This window comes from Calypte anna, chromosome 13 (genome assembly GCF_003957555.1).
Source record: "Calypte anna isolate BGI_N300 chromosome 13, bCalAnn1_v1.p, whole genome shotgun sequence".
NCBI lineage: Eukaryota > Metazoa > Chordata > Aves > Apodiformes > Trochilidae > Calypte > Calypte anna.
In genome coordinates this window covers 17,575,065-17,593,630 of record NC_044259.1, presented here as the reverse complement: position 1 = coordinate 17,593,630, position 18,566 = coordinate 17,575,065, and the positions used below count along the sequence as shown (strand labels likewise).

General features: G+C 41.2%; 1 protein-coding gene across 1 annotated transcript in view; it reads right to left on the bottom strand.

The window, feature by feature from the left end:
- KDM3B (lysine demethylase 3B) overlaps positions 1 to 18,021 on the bottom strand; it is a 40,676-nt gene extending 22,655 nt beyond the window's left edge. Inside the window, exons 1-8 of the mRNA XM_030459399.1 lie at positions 17,851 to 18,021; positions 6,442 to 6,609; positions 5,982 to 6,095; positions 5,385 to 5,490; positions 4,755 to 4,879; positions 4,174 to 4,242; positions 2,707 to 3,285; positions 43 to 1,276 (exon numbers count right to left, since the gene is read on the bottom strand). Of these exons, the coding sequence (XP_030315259.1) occupies positions 43 to 1,276; positions 2,707 to 3,285; positions 4,174 to 4,242; positions 4,755 to 4,879; positions 5,385 to 5,490; positions 5,982 to 6,095; positions 6,442 to 6,609; positions 17,851 to 18,021 (2,566 nt within the window). The remainder of the gene's footprint in view (positions 1 to 42; positions 1,277 to 2,706; positions 3,286 to 4,173; positions 4,243 to 4,754; positions 4,880 to 5,384; positions 5,491 to 5,981; positions 6,096 to 6,441; positions 6,610 to 17,850) is intronic.
- Between the last annotated feature and the right edge of the window lie 545 nt (positions 18,022 to 18,566).

Genomic DNA, 18,566 nt, shown 5'->3' with positions numbered 1-18,566 from the left:
ACCTCCTTGTGCTTCCAATTCACCCTGCATTCAAGTCATCACCTTTTAGGGGAGCTGTGCGAGGCCGACCCTTTGGCGCTTGCTTCCCTTTCCCTTTTCCCAGCAGCAACTCAGCAGTGCGTTCTGCACTGTGTCCAAGCTTTGCCATCAAGTGGTCTGGGATTCCCTTCATACAAGCCTTGGCCTGCAACTGGTCTTCAGAGTCACTCAAATCTGACAGGTCACTATTGGTACTGGAGTCCGAGTCCTGTTTGGATGTCAAGCTCCGCTCATCTAGAGAGAACCTTTTGACAGCTTCAAAAGGAGCTTTGCTCTCCTGTGGAAACTCTGCTTGTGAAGAGAAAAAGGCAGGTGGATGCCTACAAAACACATTAGAAAAAGTTTTCAGAAGAGGATTGTCCTGCTGCCCAGGCCCAACAGCTGGCTTTTCTTCTGTTGGGCTGGAGGAAAGTGTGGGCATCTCAATAGGCTGTGTCAGGTTGTTGGTAGGTGAGCTGGAACGGCCATTCCCTACAGTGGAAGGACTCGGTACACCAGCAGGAACAGCTGAACTGGAGATCATCTTTGAGGAGTCAGTTGTTATAAACAAGGTTTTCTTCTTAGGTAGAGAAGAGTCTGTAGAGGTGAGTGATTCTGACCAGCCTGAAGTGGCCTTATGACCCACAGGTGTAGAGGGAGTAGACAACCCTGTCTGAGTTGAAGATGCAAAGCCACTGAAAGGACCAAGTTCTGCTTTTTCAGCAAATGCCAGGAAAGGGTTGGAAGGTTCCTCTCTTGATAGCTTTGGGGGCTGCAAAAATAGGTTTTCATGACTATCTGGGGGGCGAGTAGTCAACAGACTGCGTGAAAAAGCTGGAGTAAGGGTAGGCATAGATTCCACAGGCAGCTTCCGCTCCACAGAACTGCCAGACTGAGCTCCTGGTTTAGTGTCCGCTGAAATAATTTTACTTTTACAGATCCCAGCACCCACAGTCTCTGTACATGGCTTGAATGAGTCCCGACTAGAGGCATCTTCACTTAAGCTCTCTGAAATGACTGTGAAATAGTTAGTGGAAGGTAGATTTTGGGACATGCATTGGAAAAACAAGTTCTTGGACAGATCAGAATCTTTCTGAGCCTCTTGTCCAGTACTACAACCAAAAGGAAAGCCAGATGGCTTGCCTTCTGGTGTCATCACTCCATTTGATTGGCTCCTTCCACACCCAAATACCGAAGACTGGGAAGCATTTGGGAGAGAGATTCCAAAACCAGAAGCCAAAAGTGAATTTCGAGAATTCTGAAATGAAATAAAAAAGCATTAGCCTATTAAAGGATTCTTGTTTGATTCAGCAGTACTTCAGTTCACCTAATTGGACAATGAGTGTTCTACTTTTCCACCTGTAATAGAAACTTCCAGCAGAATTACTTACAGTGAAGTAACTTCTTCAAAGATTCTACTAGGCTAACTTCCTACCTACAAGCCATTGAAAGCAATGAGCTAACAGTATCTGTCACACTCTAGAGACACATGGAGAAAAGCAACACAGTCACTTACCATGCTTTAGAAGAAAAGCAAGACACAAGGCAAGATGAACTAATTCACAGAAAAACAAGTTATTTAAATTGCTGACTGTATTAATTCAAATCAGCAAGAAGGAAACCTTACTGGAACTGCTTTTCAGTCATCTCCCATCTTTCATCCTCCAAGTTGCTTCTTTTTGTTTGGGGTTTTTTGGGTAAGGGTGGAGTGGAAGAGAGCAGGTTATACTGTCGTGTAACAATTTAATTATGCAGCACTATTGTCTTCTACAATTCTATTTCTCCTTTACAGTTTACCACCTAGGAACCTTTATCCCACCTTTCCACCCGTTCCAATAGCTACAACAAAAGACAAGACAAAAGTAATCCACTCAACTTTCTGGCAATCACCTTAGACTTTCATGCATCTCCCTTTTTCTTCACTTCTTTATACAGTAAAATACAAGCTGCTTAATTTTGCTATACTTACTGAGGTGGGATTTTGGTTTTGTTTTGTTTTTATAAATCTTCATTTGATTAATTAAAAAGTCTTCTATTTTGCTTTTAACATAGTTTTCCTTCTACAAAGACATGACTGAAATGTCTTCAAGCTGCTTCTGGACTGAGCTCTTTATCAAAATTAATTCTAAAGGTAACTATTTCAAATATTTCAATTTTTTTTTTCTTCCCAGTCCTAAATAGCGTATGATGCAATTGGCTCATTTTCTACTAAGGAGATATAATAGCTGTATCAGAGAAGCTGATCATCCATAAATGTAGCCTCACTGTTTTTCTGGTTTTGAGGCTTCTTTTTTTTTTTTAAAGTTACTTAAATTTCCTTCTTGGTGAACATTCTCATCTGTAATTGTTTATGTAATGGCAAGATATTAAGTAGGTTATCTTCCATATGACACAACACAATTAAGTCCAGTGCTTAAAGTGACCGTAAGGCTGCATTTCTCACATTAATGCTGGATAAAGGTAAGGTTTCTAAAAAGTTGTCTCTTACAGCTCCTTCACCAAACACCTTCCCTTTCTTTTGAGTTCTTTCTTAGATAATAGAAAGGTTTCCTTTGGGAGTGGAGGGATTCATCAGATATAACGGAGTTTTCTCATATCCATGGACACACTTTGTAATTGGAGTATGTTACAGAACATCACAAATATATAAACGTGTGTCTTGGTTATGCTGGATTATAAGATACTCACCTCTCCCTGGGGTTGTGGTCGGCCTGTTTTCAGTTTCTCCTGTCCAGTAACAGCTGGCAAACTGGTATCAGAGATTCTCACAGTTGTTGGCGTCAAAGCTGTTGTAGTAACTGCAGCTGCACAAGACACTGTGCCTGGTCCAGCCTGGTCCAGTGTTTTTCCTGCCTCTTTACATCCAGATCCAACTATTAACGCTTGACCAGCCACAGAGGAAAATGGAGTGAAGGGCAATGGTGTGTCACTACCAACTGGCTCATCTTGGACTACTAGCGTTCGGCCGTTCTCTTTGGTGTAAGTGGCAAAACGTATATTGCGATTAATCTGAGGGATGAATGAAGGCAACTGTTTGGCCCTTGGATCCAGTCCTGGTTCACTATTGGAGCCTCCTTTCCAAGGACCTCTGCTTGCCTCACCTCCATCGCTACCATTGCTATCCACCTCATTCCTCTCCTTTAGCTTCTTTGTTGCAGGGTCACACCCAGAATCTGAAGCATTTTTCCTCCTCCGTCCATCCTTTCCCTCCAGGCTTTCCTTCTTCTTTTTCCCTTTAGATGATTTAGCTGCTTTTAGACTCCCTCCCTATAATAGACAAAACATTGTAACCAGTAAACAGAACAATCAGGAAGAACTGTTCAATGAACATTTTTCTTTTAGAACACATACACTGCATTGCATTTAAGCATAAGAACACTTCTCTTAATCACAAATTAAGACATCTGAACAGGACAAAGCATTGTGTTCAGTCATCTTTTTTGTACTAGGGTAAGCACCAATAAAATCACAGTAATATTTTTAGCTGAGCTACTTTGCTGTAGGGCATTCCGTATCATGGCAGATTTTGAGAAACATGCAACATGGCCATACTCCAACACAGTTCTTCCAAATGTATGAAAACTATTTTCACACTAATTTTTTCTACAAGTCTAAACCCCACAGTTGTTCTGAAGGGCACACTTTCTGTCCACTATCCAAAGCTTACAATATTTAACTACAGGAGACAGATTGCCCTTTAGCCTAGGGATAAATACAGGTTCAAATGTCATCATAGAACCACTCAACTGAAGCAATGAAATACCACGCTTCAGTGGAGTCAGATGGTAATTTTTAGAAATGCCTGAAAATGTCTGAAGAAGCACAGTAATTCCATTAGAAAAAGCAATGAGCATAGAGACAGGCTTCATCAGAGCACTAACCTTTAAAATGTAGCATAAACATGTTTATTGAACACCACCCCCAAGATCCATGCTGCACTTAGTAGAAGAGGGCTGAATAAAACCATAATTGTTTAAAGAACGCTATGACCATCTCTCAAAGTGGTATAAAAAATATTCCTCTTCCAGTGGCATGATCAAACTCCCAAAGTGAACATAGCATCAGTTTTCAGTTGTTTCCATGTTTTTTATGTTTTCTATTGAAAATTTTGTGATGTTTTACACCATATATACAAGACCTGAAATGCTGCAGTACCTCACTTGGAGCATTGTTATCCATCACCACATGAATCAGTCGAGGATCCACTGACTTTATTTCGCCATTCTAATTTTTATGCAGGGTGATGTTGAGGAGGGAGGAGGAAGAAAAGAGGTTAGTTTTTAATTCAGAATACATAGTATCAACATAAAGAGACCTCAAGCACCTACAGCCCCTCTCCCATTTGCCTTTTTTCCTGTCCCACTGCTTAGTAATACTACAGCCTTCCACTCTACCTTCCATTCTTTTACTCCTTCTCTGTTTCAGAAACTTTCAGATTTGATTCCCGACATTGCTTCCTTGTAAATTTGTTATAACATAACACTTCCAGTATTTTTTCATATACCAGAGAAATTCTTACAGCTTCTTTATGTAACAGGGCTGTGTACCATCATTTATTGTGAAAAGTCATGATAATTTAAAAATTCTTTAAACCACAACCTGGATAACTACTCTTCTTTTAAAACAAAACAACAAAAAAAGACCCAAATATACAGGTTTTGGTGAAGCTGTCATTCTCCATGAGAAGTTGAGGAACAATATTTTAGGAACACTAAAGAAGTCGTTTATATTTTTACCTCAGTTAAAGACACCTCCATAAGACGAGTTATTGGGTCTTGATGGCTCACAACACCACAAAGCCAGCTATTTTCATCCTCCGGCTGGTAAACCTTAACTCTTTGGCCTTGGACACTGTAAGGACCTGGAAAAGAAGTACTATGAGTACATTTTCCAGACAAGCTTTGTGTAATACTAGTTAAGTGTCATGCAATAAAAGAAGAATTCTGTTCTCATAACTAGTGCTTGAAGTGCTATTTTTCAAGGTGGAAAGAAATGAAAATGCTAGTGCTCCTGCTGCAAAACCTGCATAAGACAAAAGGTCAGTGAGTCCTCTCTACTATATCTCAAAACTCCTGAAAAGACAAAATTAGTTTTTTACCAGTTTTTACAAGTCAGTTTACAAGAAAAAAAAAAATCAAAATAAACTCGCTCCTTGGACAGAATTAAACTAAATGGGGGCTCCTTGCTATCTAAACACTCGCAAACTACAGGTCAGTAATTACGAAGCATCAATCCCATAGGGATTGTCACAGCATTCTGACCCAGTCCAGACACATCAAACAGATATTACTATTCTCCTTGACACCTTCCAGCACAGTCTAGTTGTTTCACAACAAAGTAGCTCTGAGATAGAAAAGACCTCTCACCTCTACTAAATATCTCTTGAAGCTTCTGGTCACTGAGCAATGCATTGACAGATTCTCTTAGTGAAGGCTGTTCCTGCAGAATCTGATTTTGACTCTCTGTTCCCATCTGCCAACAACACAGAATCATAGAATTGTTTTGGTTGGAAAAGACCTTCAAGATCATGAACGTATAGTCTTTTAAGGTAACAGAATCATTAGTTTTTAAGGGACAGTTCTTCTTGGACTGCACTCAAAGACTGACAAACAAAAAAAGAAAAAGGGAAAATCAGGAGAAAACATTGCTGAACATGCCAGGAGGGAAAAAGAGACTTGCTAAGCAAAAGCTGTTGCAAAACTTTCACTGAAATTACCAGCTACACAATGCTTGACAGCTAGGTCTGCTGATCGACATGGAGAGGAACAAGGACATTTTTGCATGTAGATGAAGGTTACTGTAAGCACTTGGAAAAGCTGGGAAAAAAATGCAAATACATCACAGGGCAATGAAAGGAAAAAGACAAGAATATGGAAGGGGAACAGTAAAAAAATAAAAATAAAAAACACGACAATCACAGTACTAAGATAAATTTGCTCTTCAACTGAACACTGTTAAAATACCTGGAACAAACGTAATCCACTGGCATCAGACAGGAAACATAAATGTCTGTCCAGAAGAAACTCCACAGGGACCACAGAGCCTAAACCCAGCTTATCTACTAGTGGAGTGAAGGTCTGTGATGAACAACAAAGAACAAAGGTTATAGAAGTGACTAAGCAAGCATACAAGCCAACAATAGTTGTCTTCACATACTATTTAAGTATCACAAAGAGTAAAAAAATTTATTTCTCAACCTCCACCATCCAGTGCCTGAATTTTAATGCACCTTATTACTTAATTTGTCTAAGCCAATAATTCTTGCAATTTACTGCTTTCCTATCTATCAGTTTTTAAAAATCCATCACCAAGCAATTTCTGGTACCTGCACACTGATGCCCTGTACAATATTCAAGTGTTGTATTTTATAGTACAGTTGACGCAAACCTCTGACAGTATGAGGCCCTTTGGCCAAATACTCACCAGTGCAGGCCACTGTGCCAGTGAGACTAGAGTCCCCTGAAGCATAACCGGATCATTTCGAGGTGCCCAAACCAATGATCCTTCCAGCAACAACACTATAACCTCTTCAGCATGGACCTTCACCCAGGCATGTTGCTTCCAGTTACAGCCATCAAATTCCACAAAGATCTGATTTAAAACAATAAATCAGAAGGCATTTCAGCTTTTTTTCAGACACTGAATAGAAAAAATAGATTCATACAAACCCTACGGATAAGGAGACAGCAGCTACAGTCAGAAAAATCAAGGTAAGTATTACAATGATAATACTAGGAGCATCACATCTACATAGCTATCAGACACTACAAAAGAAAAATTAATCAAATTCACAGCAAGCACTAACCTACAAAACAAAATTTATCCCCAAACATACTTCAATGGCTCCAAAAGCTGCATTTCCCCATACAAAATTAAAATTGCGAAAATTGTTCATTCCAAAATACAACTGATGACCCAGTGCAAGCCTCTTTCGCAGGAGTATTTTTTAGAATTTAGACACTCTACTTGGCACTTCAACAAACAGCCCGTTTCAGTATGGCTAATTGACTCTATATCACTCCAAATCACAAGTTTTGTGACCACACTACCCTTCTGAATCACTATTCTGAGATACCATCCTCTATTTCTTCTGTCAAAAAGGACAAACATTAAAGCCATATCAAATCACATGGCATGAATGCTAAGAACAGAAACACAAGCATCATTATACATCCTAACTAGTTCTGTGAACGATAAAACAAAGTCACATTCCAATCTTTCCTCTACAAAACTTATACGCTATACAAATTTAATCAAATATGTCAGATGAACAACAAAAAATTCCTAATCAGTTAAGAAACACTTTAAGCTGGACAGACACCTCTGTGATTTAATAGCAGCCCTTCCTAAAAGGGGTATTAGAGACCAATCAGTTCTCTTCCCAACCCCTGCCTCCTATACTCAAAAGCTCAAACTTCAAGGGGAGAGGGGGAGAATGTGAAGCAACTTTTCTTACAAATTCTTGAACTCCACTACTGCTTAAGATGTCCTGCAGAGAAAGACAATTGGATCTTTTAAGATATCTTTATTTCAACAAATTTCAGCAATATAGTGGAAATTGAACTGAATGCCTTTACACTGGGTCTGTACCTTTCTTAATATTAACATGCGCTGCTTTGGCTGTAGAATGCGACATGAAGCGAGGCTGACAAAAAGAAATTCTTAAATAATGCTGACATTGGAATATATGCCTTTTTGCAAGATATTTAAGAATCTGATGAAAAGGAGGGGAGGTTTTATAAGTAATTATGCAGACAGGACTTTTTACTAGCACATCTCCTTAAAGTCGTTGCCAAGGATCACTAAAGGCAGACATTCAAACAAGCAATAAGATGCAGCATATCACTCTGTACCAAATAAATAAGGATAACTATTAGGTTAATTTTTAATTTATTACTTAACGTAGACTTAAACAATTCAATTTACCCTGTGACACACATGAAGTAAAACTGTAAGAAAATGTTTTCCAGTCTTAACCCATTAAGACACCTCACATTTTATGAATCATAATAAACTGATGGAGTGGAGCAGCTGTACTTTTAGTAGTAAATTTAACACATTTCCTGGTTTAAAAAAAAAATACAACCAAAACTTACCAGAAATAGCCTGTGATGAACTTCAAGATGGATGTTTCACATTTAAGAGGATTACTAAATATTCTGACAAACACTGTGTACCCATCATATACAAAGCTGTAGCTATGTCATCTATACCATCCTAGTAGATGTTACAGCAGAGCCCCTCTCAATCATGTACCAAAAGTCTTGGGAGGCTGGGGAGGCCCCTGCTGACAGGAAGCTAGACAATGTTAGCCCATTTTCAGGCTAAGAGAACTACAGAGCTGTTAGCCTAACCTCAGTACCTGGAGAAATCAGGAAACTCACGCAAGACATTTAAAGGACAAAGCACTCATAAGGCACAGTCAACATGGGTCCAAAAAGGGGAAACCCTGTTTAACTAATTTTATCTCCTTTTATGACATGGTCACCCACCTAGTCAATGAAGGAAAAATAGTGGATGTAGTTTTCCTAGACTTTAGCAAGGCTTTAGATACTGTCCCAAGTTTGCTGATGATACCAAACTGGCAGGTGCTCATGACTCTCTCAGGGGACAAGTGACTTTGCAGAAGGATTGAGGCAGACTGGAGCACTGGGCAATCATTGGTGACAAGAAACATAACACAAACAAATGCCAGATTCTTCCCCTGGGAAGAAGTAATGCCCAACACAAGTATAAAATGTGAAAGGAGTGGCTAGAGAGTAGCACCACAGAAAGGGACCTGGAGATGCTGGCCAGAAGCTGGCTCCAGAAGTGTGCCCTGGCATCCCAGAGAGAAAATCACATTCTGGGGGCATCAAACACAGGACAACCAGCTGGTTAAGAGAGGAGACTGTGCCACCTCACCTCAAGCACTCTGTGCAGTTCCAGGCCCCGCCATTTTAGAAGGATGTGAAGGTCCCTGGACACCTCCAGAGGAGGGCACCCAAGCTGGTGAAGGGCTGGAAGGCATGTCCTCTGAGGAGCAGCTGAGGACTCTGAGTTTTTCTACTTGATAGAGAAGGAGGCTGAGGGGGTGACCTCATGGCTCTCTGTAGCTTCCCAGGGAGGAGATGTGGAATGGGAGGTGCTGATCTCTTCTCCCTGGGATCCAAGGACAGGACACCTGGGAATGGCTCAAAGCTGCATGAAGGGAGGTTCAGACTTTACATTAGGAAACATTTCTATACCAAAAGGACAATAAAACACTGGAACAGGCTTCCAGGAGAGGTGGTCAATGGCCTGTCAGTGTTCAAAAGGCATTTGGACAGTGATATTAATACCTGCCGCAACTTCTGGTTGCTCTGAAGTAGTCAAACAGTTTGACTAGATGACCATCATAGGTTCTTTACAACTGAATTTTTCTATTCCATCACTTAGAAAACAGACCTTAGCGTGTTCCTTTACAAAACACCAGGCCCAGGAACTGGGTCAAACAGAGAGAAAACTCTTACAACTCTTTCATATCAAGATCATCTCAGAGAAGTCACGGCATAATTGTTTTACACACTTCACTTTCAGTGTTCAGTTTTCTTCCATCACTGTATAATCAACATAACCATGGAGCCCTGCCAAACTCTGACTTACAACCATTTACAAAAGTGTTACTAATTCTAAGTCAATTCCCACAGTCTACACAGATACACAGGGTAGCTGTTCCATATCCAGGCAGCACCGCACATTATACCATCAGCACTCTCCCCTGGCTCACAAACAAAAGCATGAAAGCATGAAAGCCTCAATATAGACAGCTATGTTTATATTGTTTTGGTTTCTAGATTCTGCAATAGAAATAATTTTGTGTACTGTATGTGCAGGAAGCAGAAACTGACTTGCAGAGCACACCAAGTATTTGTGCATATACCATTTGTTGCTACAGACAGCAAGTACTGCATATTCACCAGCTGATGTCCACTATGCTTAGCGTCTATGAGGAAAACCACTAAGGGAATCCCTGAAAGAGATGCCTAAATCAAGGAAGAAAAGGACAGGTAGATCAGAGAGACTAGAAAGTGAGTAAACACATATACTTTTGAAATTTAAAGTGGTAAACAAAAAACAGAAACATTCCACTGCTGAAAAACTCAAAAAAAGCCTTAAGCAATGTGGCTGCATTGTAACTGCAAGTTTCCTGGGTTTTCTCTAATCTTAATTGGACAATTGTGCAGCTCTGAGTCATGAGGGAAACATTTGTATGCTAAAGCCCTGGCTTTTAAAAAAAAATTATCCTCTCAAAAATATCAATAGCCCTACAATTCATAGGGTCACACATAGTATGAATACCTTCTGTTCACCCTTCTCCCTGCTCACTACCCGTTTAGACAAGCCAATGATAAGAATAGCAGTGGTACCTTGTTAATACAAATGCTCTTGAACAGCAGCATTGATGATGGCAATAAGATATGCAATTACAGGCATATATGCCTGTGCCACATAAACAATGATGCTATTTAGAAAAAAATGCACCTTCAGGATTTCCCAAGTTCTCCTAAACAGAGAAACACTTCCCTTAACAAGTACCTATTGCAAACAATAATTTTTCAATTTTTTTTAATCTAAAAAACCAGGGTTTTTTCCAATACAAAAAACAGAGGGTGCAGACACACCTGTAATTCTCTACATCCCCCTTCCTTTTTTTCATGTCACAAGAAAAAGTGACAATAGGAAGCAGAGCTCTTGCTCTGCTTATTTTTTTATTATTTGATATACAAGGGCAGGCTGAAGCATTTTTTTTTTCTCCAGAAGACACATTCTTGTCTAGCTACTGTCCTAACATTCACACCTTAATACAATGTAAGAAGCTACTCTGGTTCAAATGGAATTTATCCTAAAGTTTCCCAACATCAGTTACACTTTAAAAGCATCAACAATAGAAAGACCATAGCATGAATAAGACAGATACACTGGCCTTTTTCATCACATGACACACAGGCTCTAAACATAATTTATAATAGAAAAAATACTGTAGCTTATTGCATTAGAATTTTTACAAAGATCTAATGTAGATGCCATCTGTGAAAAACATAAGAACTTTACATTCTAGGGGTTTATAGATTAGAAAAAGCAAAAGATGGCAAAAAATCCAAGTTAAAAAATATCCCTTAAAATGGTCTTAAATTTTACCTAGTTTTGAAAGGAAGGATGGTCCATCAGTTGCTAGAGAGTAGCCAGAGACCCAGGTTCAATTCCCTGCTTCATCAGAGGCTTCCTGCATGACCTTGGTCAAGCCATTTGGTCTCACTGGCTGAGTTTCCCCATCTGTAAATTGGAATAATAGTACTTATGCCCAGAAGGGAGGCACTGGTAGGAATCTGTTGCAGACTACCAAGAAAAACTGGGTGACAAGTAGGTTCATGGTCTTTTATTCATGATGCAGAAAGAACTACATTATCAACACATTAGAGAAGAAAGAAGAGAAGGTAGATACCGAGGTTTCAACTTGGAACACACATCCAAGATCTCATGCAGCTAGTACCACCATTAAATGAGAACCAAAAAATTAATCTACAGTATTTTTCTAATAGTTTTCTAATGTGATCATTGCATTCTAATTGTTTGGAATTCATTACATGAAACAAAGATGTGTACGAACCAATGCTTAGAAAACTTCTAGCTTCCACTTCCATGCTTCACTAGGCACACTAGATGGTTTACTGTAACTGATTCTCAAATAATAATTTTAAACTACTTCAAGTAGTAGAGCGCTTTATTCTCCTGACACACATCTTTAAGATATTATTTTCAAAAGGGCATTTTGAGAAATGCTGGAGTTCTTTGTAGTTCATATACTTAATGTGTTTCAGGAGTTTAGATTAGTTAAAAACCATTTTATCAGCTCATATGAAGATAAAATCATACTCCAGCAGCTTGCTGTTACTGACAATGCCACGACACTGCCTCACCAATGTCACTACACAGTCCTGTTGTTTTGCCTTGAACAAGCAACCCACTTAACTCCACCATGTGCGGTGGGAACATTTAGGGAACCTGTGTCCTGGAAACAAGGCACACACAAGGAATTTTTAGTTTCCTGCAGTCTTTCTCCATGCTGTTTGCTTAAGGATCCAATGAAGCATCACGCACGAGAGATAGAAAGTGCTATTACTTTTCTACTAAAGAGCTAGCTACTCTATTGACTTACTAATAACATCAGACCAAACTCTTCCAATAAAGTCTTCATCAACATTTTTTTTTCTTAAACATGAAGAGCAGGACTGGACCATTACCTCTCCCACATGCTGCACTGCTTTTTTCCAGTAGGACTCACAACTTTGTGTCAAGCAGCTAAACACCTCCAGATACAGGCTGATTTGGACAGTTAGGGTTTACAGAAACAAAAAAAGAATTACTATCCCAGGAATCTTACTAGATCTGGGAATCTATCCAAGTCAAATTTGGGATCCAATAGAAACCTTGTAGCCCCTTGGCTGCATGGCCAAGGTGAGTCTATCAAGCCACCTGAACCAAAAACTGCAGCGCCATACACAGCACACACAGCAGCACTTAATGCAAGCTGTATCCCAAGCCAGTCATGTAACATCCATCACACTTTGAAATTAATCCAGTAATCGTGCTGTATTTTACACCAAGCAGAGCCAAATACGTTAATCACTATGCTCCACTTTTTAAGAGGAGCTTTATTTCAGAAAGTGTTTGCATTCCTACAGAAACTTCCTGCCATCAGAGACCTTGCTGCACAGCCACAGACAGCAAGACCTTTTGAAGCACCACCAGCCCATTTTGTACACTAAGAACTCTTTCATCACCCCCCAGAGTGCCAAATACTAGAATAAGTTTCAGGTGAGGGCTGGGGAGGAATCTGTAGGAAAAAACCAAAACAAAACAAGGCAATAAATAGAAGGAGTTAAAAGTGAAAGATAGTCTTAACTACATAACTTAACGGATGATATGAAGGACTTCCTCCTACAGCATCTAACCTGAATGTCAGAATCAAAAGCATTACATGGCACTGGACTGAAAATGAAGGCTGGGATTTACTAAAGTCTAAGAAGAATGGTAAAAGGACAATGAAAAATAAAAGTTTTTAAATGGTAAGCATGGGAGGCATGGAATTATTACTGCATCAGAATTAATACTTTCGCTTAATAAAGTCTGGCATCTTCCTTGAAAAAACACTGGTGATAAAACAGTAGCACTTCTAATTTTTGCTGAGTTTTATAGATTATATAACAGAAAAATTTTATTTTAGATTATTTGATGATAGATCACACCTCTGCAGTAAAAAAGAAGCCCAGTCTCAAAAGTAAGCTTTAACCTAGAGCTTAACGCTACATTCTCAGCAACCGGAAAGCAAGAAACCAAAGCTACTTCTTAAGTAAGGATATTATGCTTTCTTTAGAAGAATATCCAAGAAACTGTCAGCCTGTCCCAGGAATCACCCACCTCCATGTCATTCAGCATGCTAAGCAACTCTGACAACTGAAAGTCATCTCTGAATACAGTTATTAGTGTCAAAATGAACAAGGTGAACATCACAAAGCCAAGGCTTTTTGGAGGAAATGCATAACGATGGCAAAACATCTGCTAAGCATGAAAACCCTGCAAGGAAAAGTGGACTATACAAGAAAATTTCCCCACCTTTCTGTGTTTTGCAAATGGAGCACCACCATCTAGTGTATGTGATATACTAAGAGACTTCCAACAGCAAGCGCTGGCAACAAGACAGTCACTACCAAGTATCACTACGTCAGAAGTACAGGATCAGTAAATCAATAACAATACTAAAGTAATAAGATTTTTCCATCTACAGGAAAGGTAGTAAGAAGAGTTTCAAAACAGAACACACTCATAAACTACAAAAGAGAACAAGTCTATCACTGATCGAAAAGTTGGGTGCCTTGATAAAACAGAGGACTTTATCAAAAGGAGGTAGAACTAATTATTAGATGCAGACACCAACAGCTTCACAGGAAAAGCATAAAGAATTGCACAAGTGACTGGAGTCATAAGCACAGCAACCTCAGGACAGTAAGTATGTGGCAGGAAAACTGCATTTTGGTTTGGTTATGTAACCAACAGTAGAACCTGGAAGCATTATAACTACTTAGAGAGCACACTATCAAGAGAATTCACTGTAAGAGTAAAGGTATTTTATGATGTTGTGATGTATGGTGTTAAAAAGCAACCAAACACAAAAATTATAACAAACTTTCCAAATGCATCCATAGGAAATTGATGTGGCTATACAGAAATACTTTTGAAGCCACCATCAGCTTGCAAGTTGATTGAAAAAGTGAGAGCTCTGTAAAACCTCAAGCCCGTGATGGCAACACAGAGTCAAAATATGCACATGGAAAAATCCCAGAGAAGTGAACAATCACAAGATACGTCTTGAAGGAAAAAAAGAATGGTAAATCTAATTAACAATCAAGTAATTAACTGAAGTACAGAACAAGATCAGCCAAAAGAAAACATCTTAGCTACTTAACACAAACAACTTGCCCACCAAATACGTACATACATGCTCCATGCAGAACAGTTTTCTACAAAAAAAAAAAAAAAAAAAAAAAAAAAGAAAGCCTTGTACCTTGGGAATTTAAAACTACATAACAGATTTCTTGAAGCAGTTACTTGTTAAAAAAAAGACTGGTCTACCTCTTTCAGGCAGAATGTTTAGGATATGAACTGCCTCCAAAGCAGAGATGTAACACAGTAATAACTCAAGACAAAACTCCCCAACTGCACTGCAGGCACGCCTACAAGCACAAACAAAACTTTCAAACTCCTAGTATCTCCATTGAAAACTGAGAAAACATCTTAGTATGGGTATTACATAAACCTGATTTTCTGCAACTGTTTGAATAGGAAAAGGTACTCCCACCTGCCAAACTGTATCTCAAAAACCCTACCAGTTACAATGTTGGACTACTGCCATTACTAATGCATCATTCAGTTTTTTGTTTTTATTTCAAGTGAGACACACACAATTGCCTTAGAGAAAAATACACCAACAAATGTCTCAAGACAGGTACCAGAATTATCTTTATATCTACCCGTATTTAACCTGCTAAACTTTATTTGCACAGCTCTAACCAAGTCTGCTGCTTTTCATAACCATAAGTAAAAATTCAGCTACATGAAGTGACCATGAACATATGGTTTCTACATTCCCAGCTTATGGCATTTTATATGGTGAAAAGCAAGGCTTGTGTGTACTATGTCCACGCTGTCCAACCAAGAAAATCTACCTCCAGTGCTTTTCCAGTCAGCTCTCCTTTGAAGAACTGTATTCCACTTGCAAAGCAATCAGAAGTTTATTTGAAAGCATGCTCAATATCCAGTTTGTTCTTAAACATCTCTTTTACAACAAGAAGCATTAAAGATATGCCTATTGGTCTTATTAACACGCATCCAGCCCAGTATTCTTCCAAAATTCTGGAAGTAACAGATACTTTGAGAAGAAGGGTAAGATCTGTTTCTGGTTAGAAAAGGCAAAGCTGTTTTCTGAGATTTTCCTCAAGATTTTTTGTAGGTGCTTTGAAGACAAACAATTAGGATTTACCCTTTTTTATTTGTGAGCCAACAGTAATTATAGTATTCCACATTTTATCAAAGAAAGAATACTTAAGAGGTACTCTCTATAACTGAATTCATACGAGGGAAAAAACAAAAAACCTTTTCAGAGGCTTTACCCTACCAGAAAATGTAATAGCTTCCTAAAATTCCAGTATTAAAATTTAAAAAAAACCAAACAGCTATTACAGCTGCTTTCTGAAATGCTTTAAGTTCTATAATTCTTGCCTTTTGTAGAGTTTTCTACCTTAAAAGGTATAGATCTTTGACTGCAATTCTGTATTTCTAAAAGCCTAGTGTTAGAAAACAGGCTAGTACATGAAACCATCCTTATGGGCCACCACCAGAAAGCACAGAACTAGGAACAGAATTTTTTCCTAGCCTTTTTCAGACCTAGCCCACATTCTAATTTTACCTTAGATGAGAATTTCCTGATACGTGGTTGACTGCTTGGTGCCAACTTCTCACTGCTGTCAGAATGAGTATAAAAAAGATGACTTAATTTTTCTGATAGGACATTGTTATCCCTGTCAAAGCAGTGTTCATTATGCATGGAAGGTTCCAAGGCAACACGAAACATTCTGCATTACAGAACTCTGAAAAACCTGCCTTGACTATTTGACACAGCTCACATTTAAGAGTTCTTGTACAGATCTGAAGAATATACTGACACTGCATGTGGAAGGTTACTGATGAAAGGAACTGGGGTGGGAATTGCAGCATTGAACAAAGGTAATGAATTCATACACTCCAAAAATCCTATTCTTCACATTCGATCAAGCAGAGTTGATTTTTACTTTGTCAGGGTAATCTAACAGGTGTCACAAGGTTGGATAGCAATGAGTAACCAGGAAACAAGTGAGTGGACAGGCATTCACCGAAGTAAAAAAAGGCAACATTCCACCAGTCCTTCCACCAAAATAGCAATAACACAGCAAAAGTCCATTACAACACACTCATATTTGGGATGGGCGATTCCACAGTTCAAGAGCAGTGATGATGCACATGTCAAATGCACTCTTCTACAAGAGTAGCTCTGCAGACCAGGTCTCAGTTAGTCCAAAACACATTTTCATGTTTCAGATAGCGTCTCAAACACTAACCCACCTTCCCTTCGAAGATCCCCTTTCTGCATTTTTCCCCTCCTCCTAAAACAAATAAGGGAGCAGCTAGAGAGCATCACCACAGCTCTCAACAGCAGACACAGGGTGGAAGCCAGGCCACCTGGGTTGCAAAGCTAAACCCAGCACACTACTTCCTACTTGTAGTTTTAATTGCAGTTCTAAAATAAGGCCAAAGCAAGCAGCATCAATGCAGAAAGTCAAGGAAACTTCTCCAGGTTGGAACTGCACAAAAGAAGCTCAAAGAACTTACTCTAACAACAAAATTTTAAAAAGCTAATCACAAAGAGAACTACTAAAAAGTCTACAGAAGCACCGAACCTTTTTTTATCTAACATGGGTGACTTTAAGAGCCACAGTTCTCACAGGTGTGCCATCAGTTCTCCAAAGCAGGCCACCCTTTACAGCAAATACCCGCAAAACTGGTGCATGCAAAGGGAAGCAGCAGGTATCCTTAAGGGCTCTTCTTAAGATCTGCAACCGAGCATCTCACTGAGCTATACTAGAAATAAACCAAAATGCTAAAGAGTGCTTAAACGTGTTACACGAAGCACAGATTTCTACCGTTAACACCAAAATCTAGGAAAAAAAATCGATAATCCCCTCTTCAAAATGGTGCCTTCAAACAAGGATCATCGCTTAGGCTGACCAAGAACACCCAACACCTTCCCGGGGAAAACAAACCAAAAACAACAAACCCAAACCTCAGCTGCTGCACACAGACCTATCAGCATCAGAGAGCAGGAACACCCCAGGCGCGTTTGTTTCACATCTGACTCACGTCCAAACACCGCAACCTGAGGCTGCCGGACCCTCTTGGCCCCGCAAGGACCCCCGCCCGGCAGACGGCCCGGGCCGCTCCGGCACCGCGCTGCCTGCAGGCCGGGCTCGCCGCTCCTCGGCCCGGAGCACAGCCCGGCCGGCCCGGTGGAGAGCGGCAGGCAGCGCGATCCGGGCAGGCGCAGGGCTCCGGACCGGTAACCCCGCGACCCCAGCGGGACAGGCGGCCCCAGCCCCTCGCCCGCCCCGCACACCCCGGCCCGGCCCGGTAGGCTGCGGCCCATGCGGGCGGCCCAACCCGTGGAGTCGCCGCCCGCGGCTCCCCGTCGCCACAGCCCCCCCGCCGCCGCCGGGGCCTCACCGCCAGGTCCTGGGGCACGGCTCCGCTCATGGCCCGCACCGTGCCGCTCCGCCAGGCCCGGGAGGGCAGCGCAGGCCCCGGCTCCGGCCCCACCGCCTCGCCCTCGCCCGGCCCCGCCGCCAGCAGCAGCAGGAGCCGCTTCCCCACGGGAGAGGCCGCCGCGTCCGCCATCCCCGACGGGCAGAAGCCTCCTCCGCCGCCGGCCCGACCCCTCCGCTCGCCGCCGCCGCCCCGAGACACCGAGGAAGGGACTGCCCCGCGCTGGGCCTCCGAGCACCGCCCGCCCCGATCCCGGCATGCACCGCGACACAAGGCCTCCCCTCCTTTCCTCCCCCCACAATCCTCCGCGCACTCGGCCCCAGGACCGGTACCGGTACCGCTGCTCCACAGCCGGGTCCGGGAGGGCCGAGACCCGCGGAGGGAGCCGCAGCGACCGCCGGGAGGGACAGAGCCGCGGCAGGGCCTGTCGCTAACGCCACGGTCAAAATCTGAAGTTGTGAGAGGAATCACGGAGGTTTTCCCCAAATGCCGAGGTAAACGCACACCAAACCCAGCACAGAAAGAGCCTGAGATGTGCGATCCGAGTTGCGGGTTTGAATGCTTCGGGCTGGCGTGAGTAAATGCTGCTGTCCCCAGAGTAGCAGCAGTGCCTCACCCGTCCAGGCGCTGTGCTTTTCGAAGCAGATTTTGAAGAGGCATTTATTTCAGAGGTGATT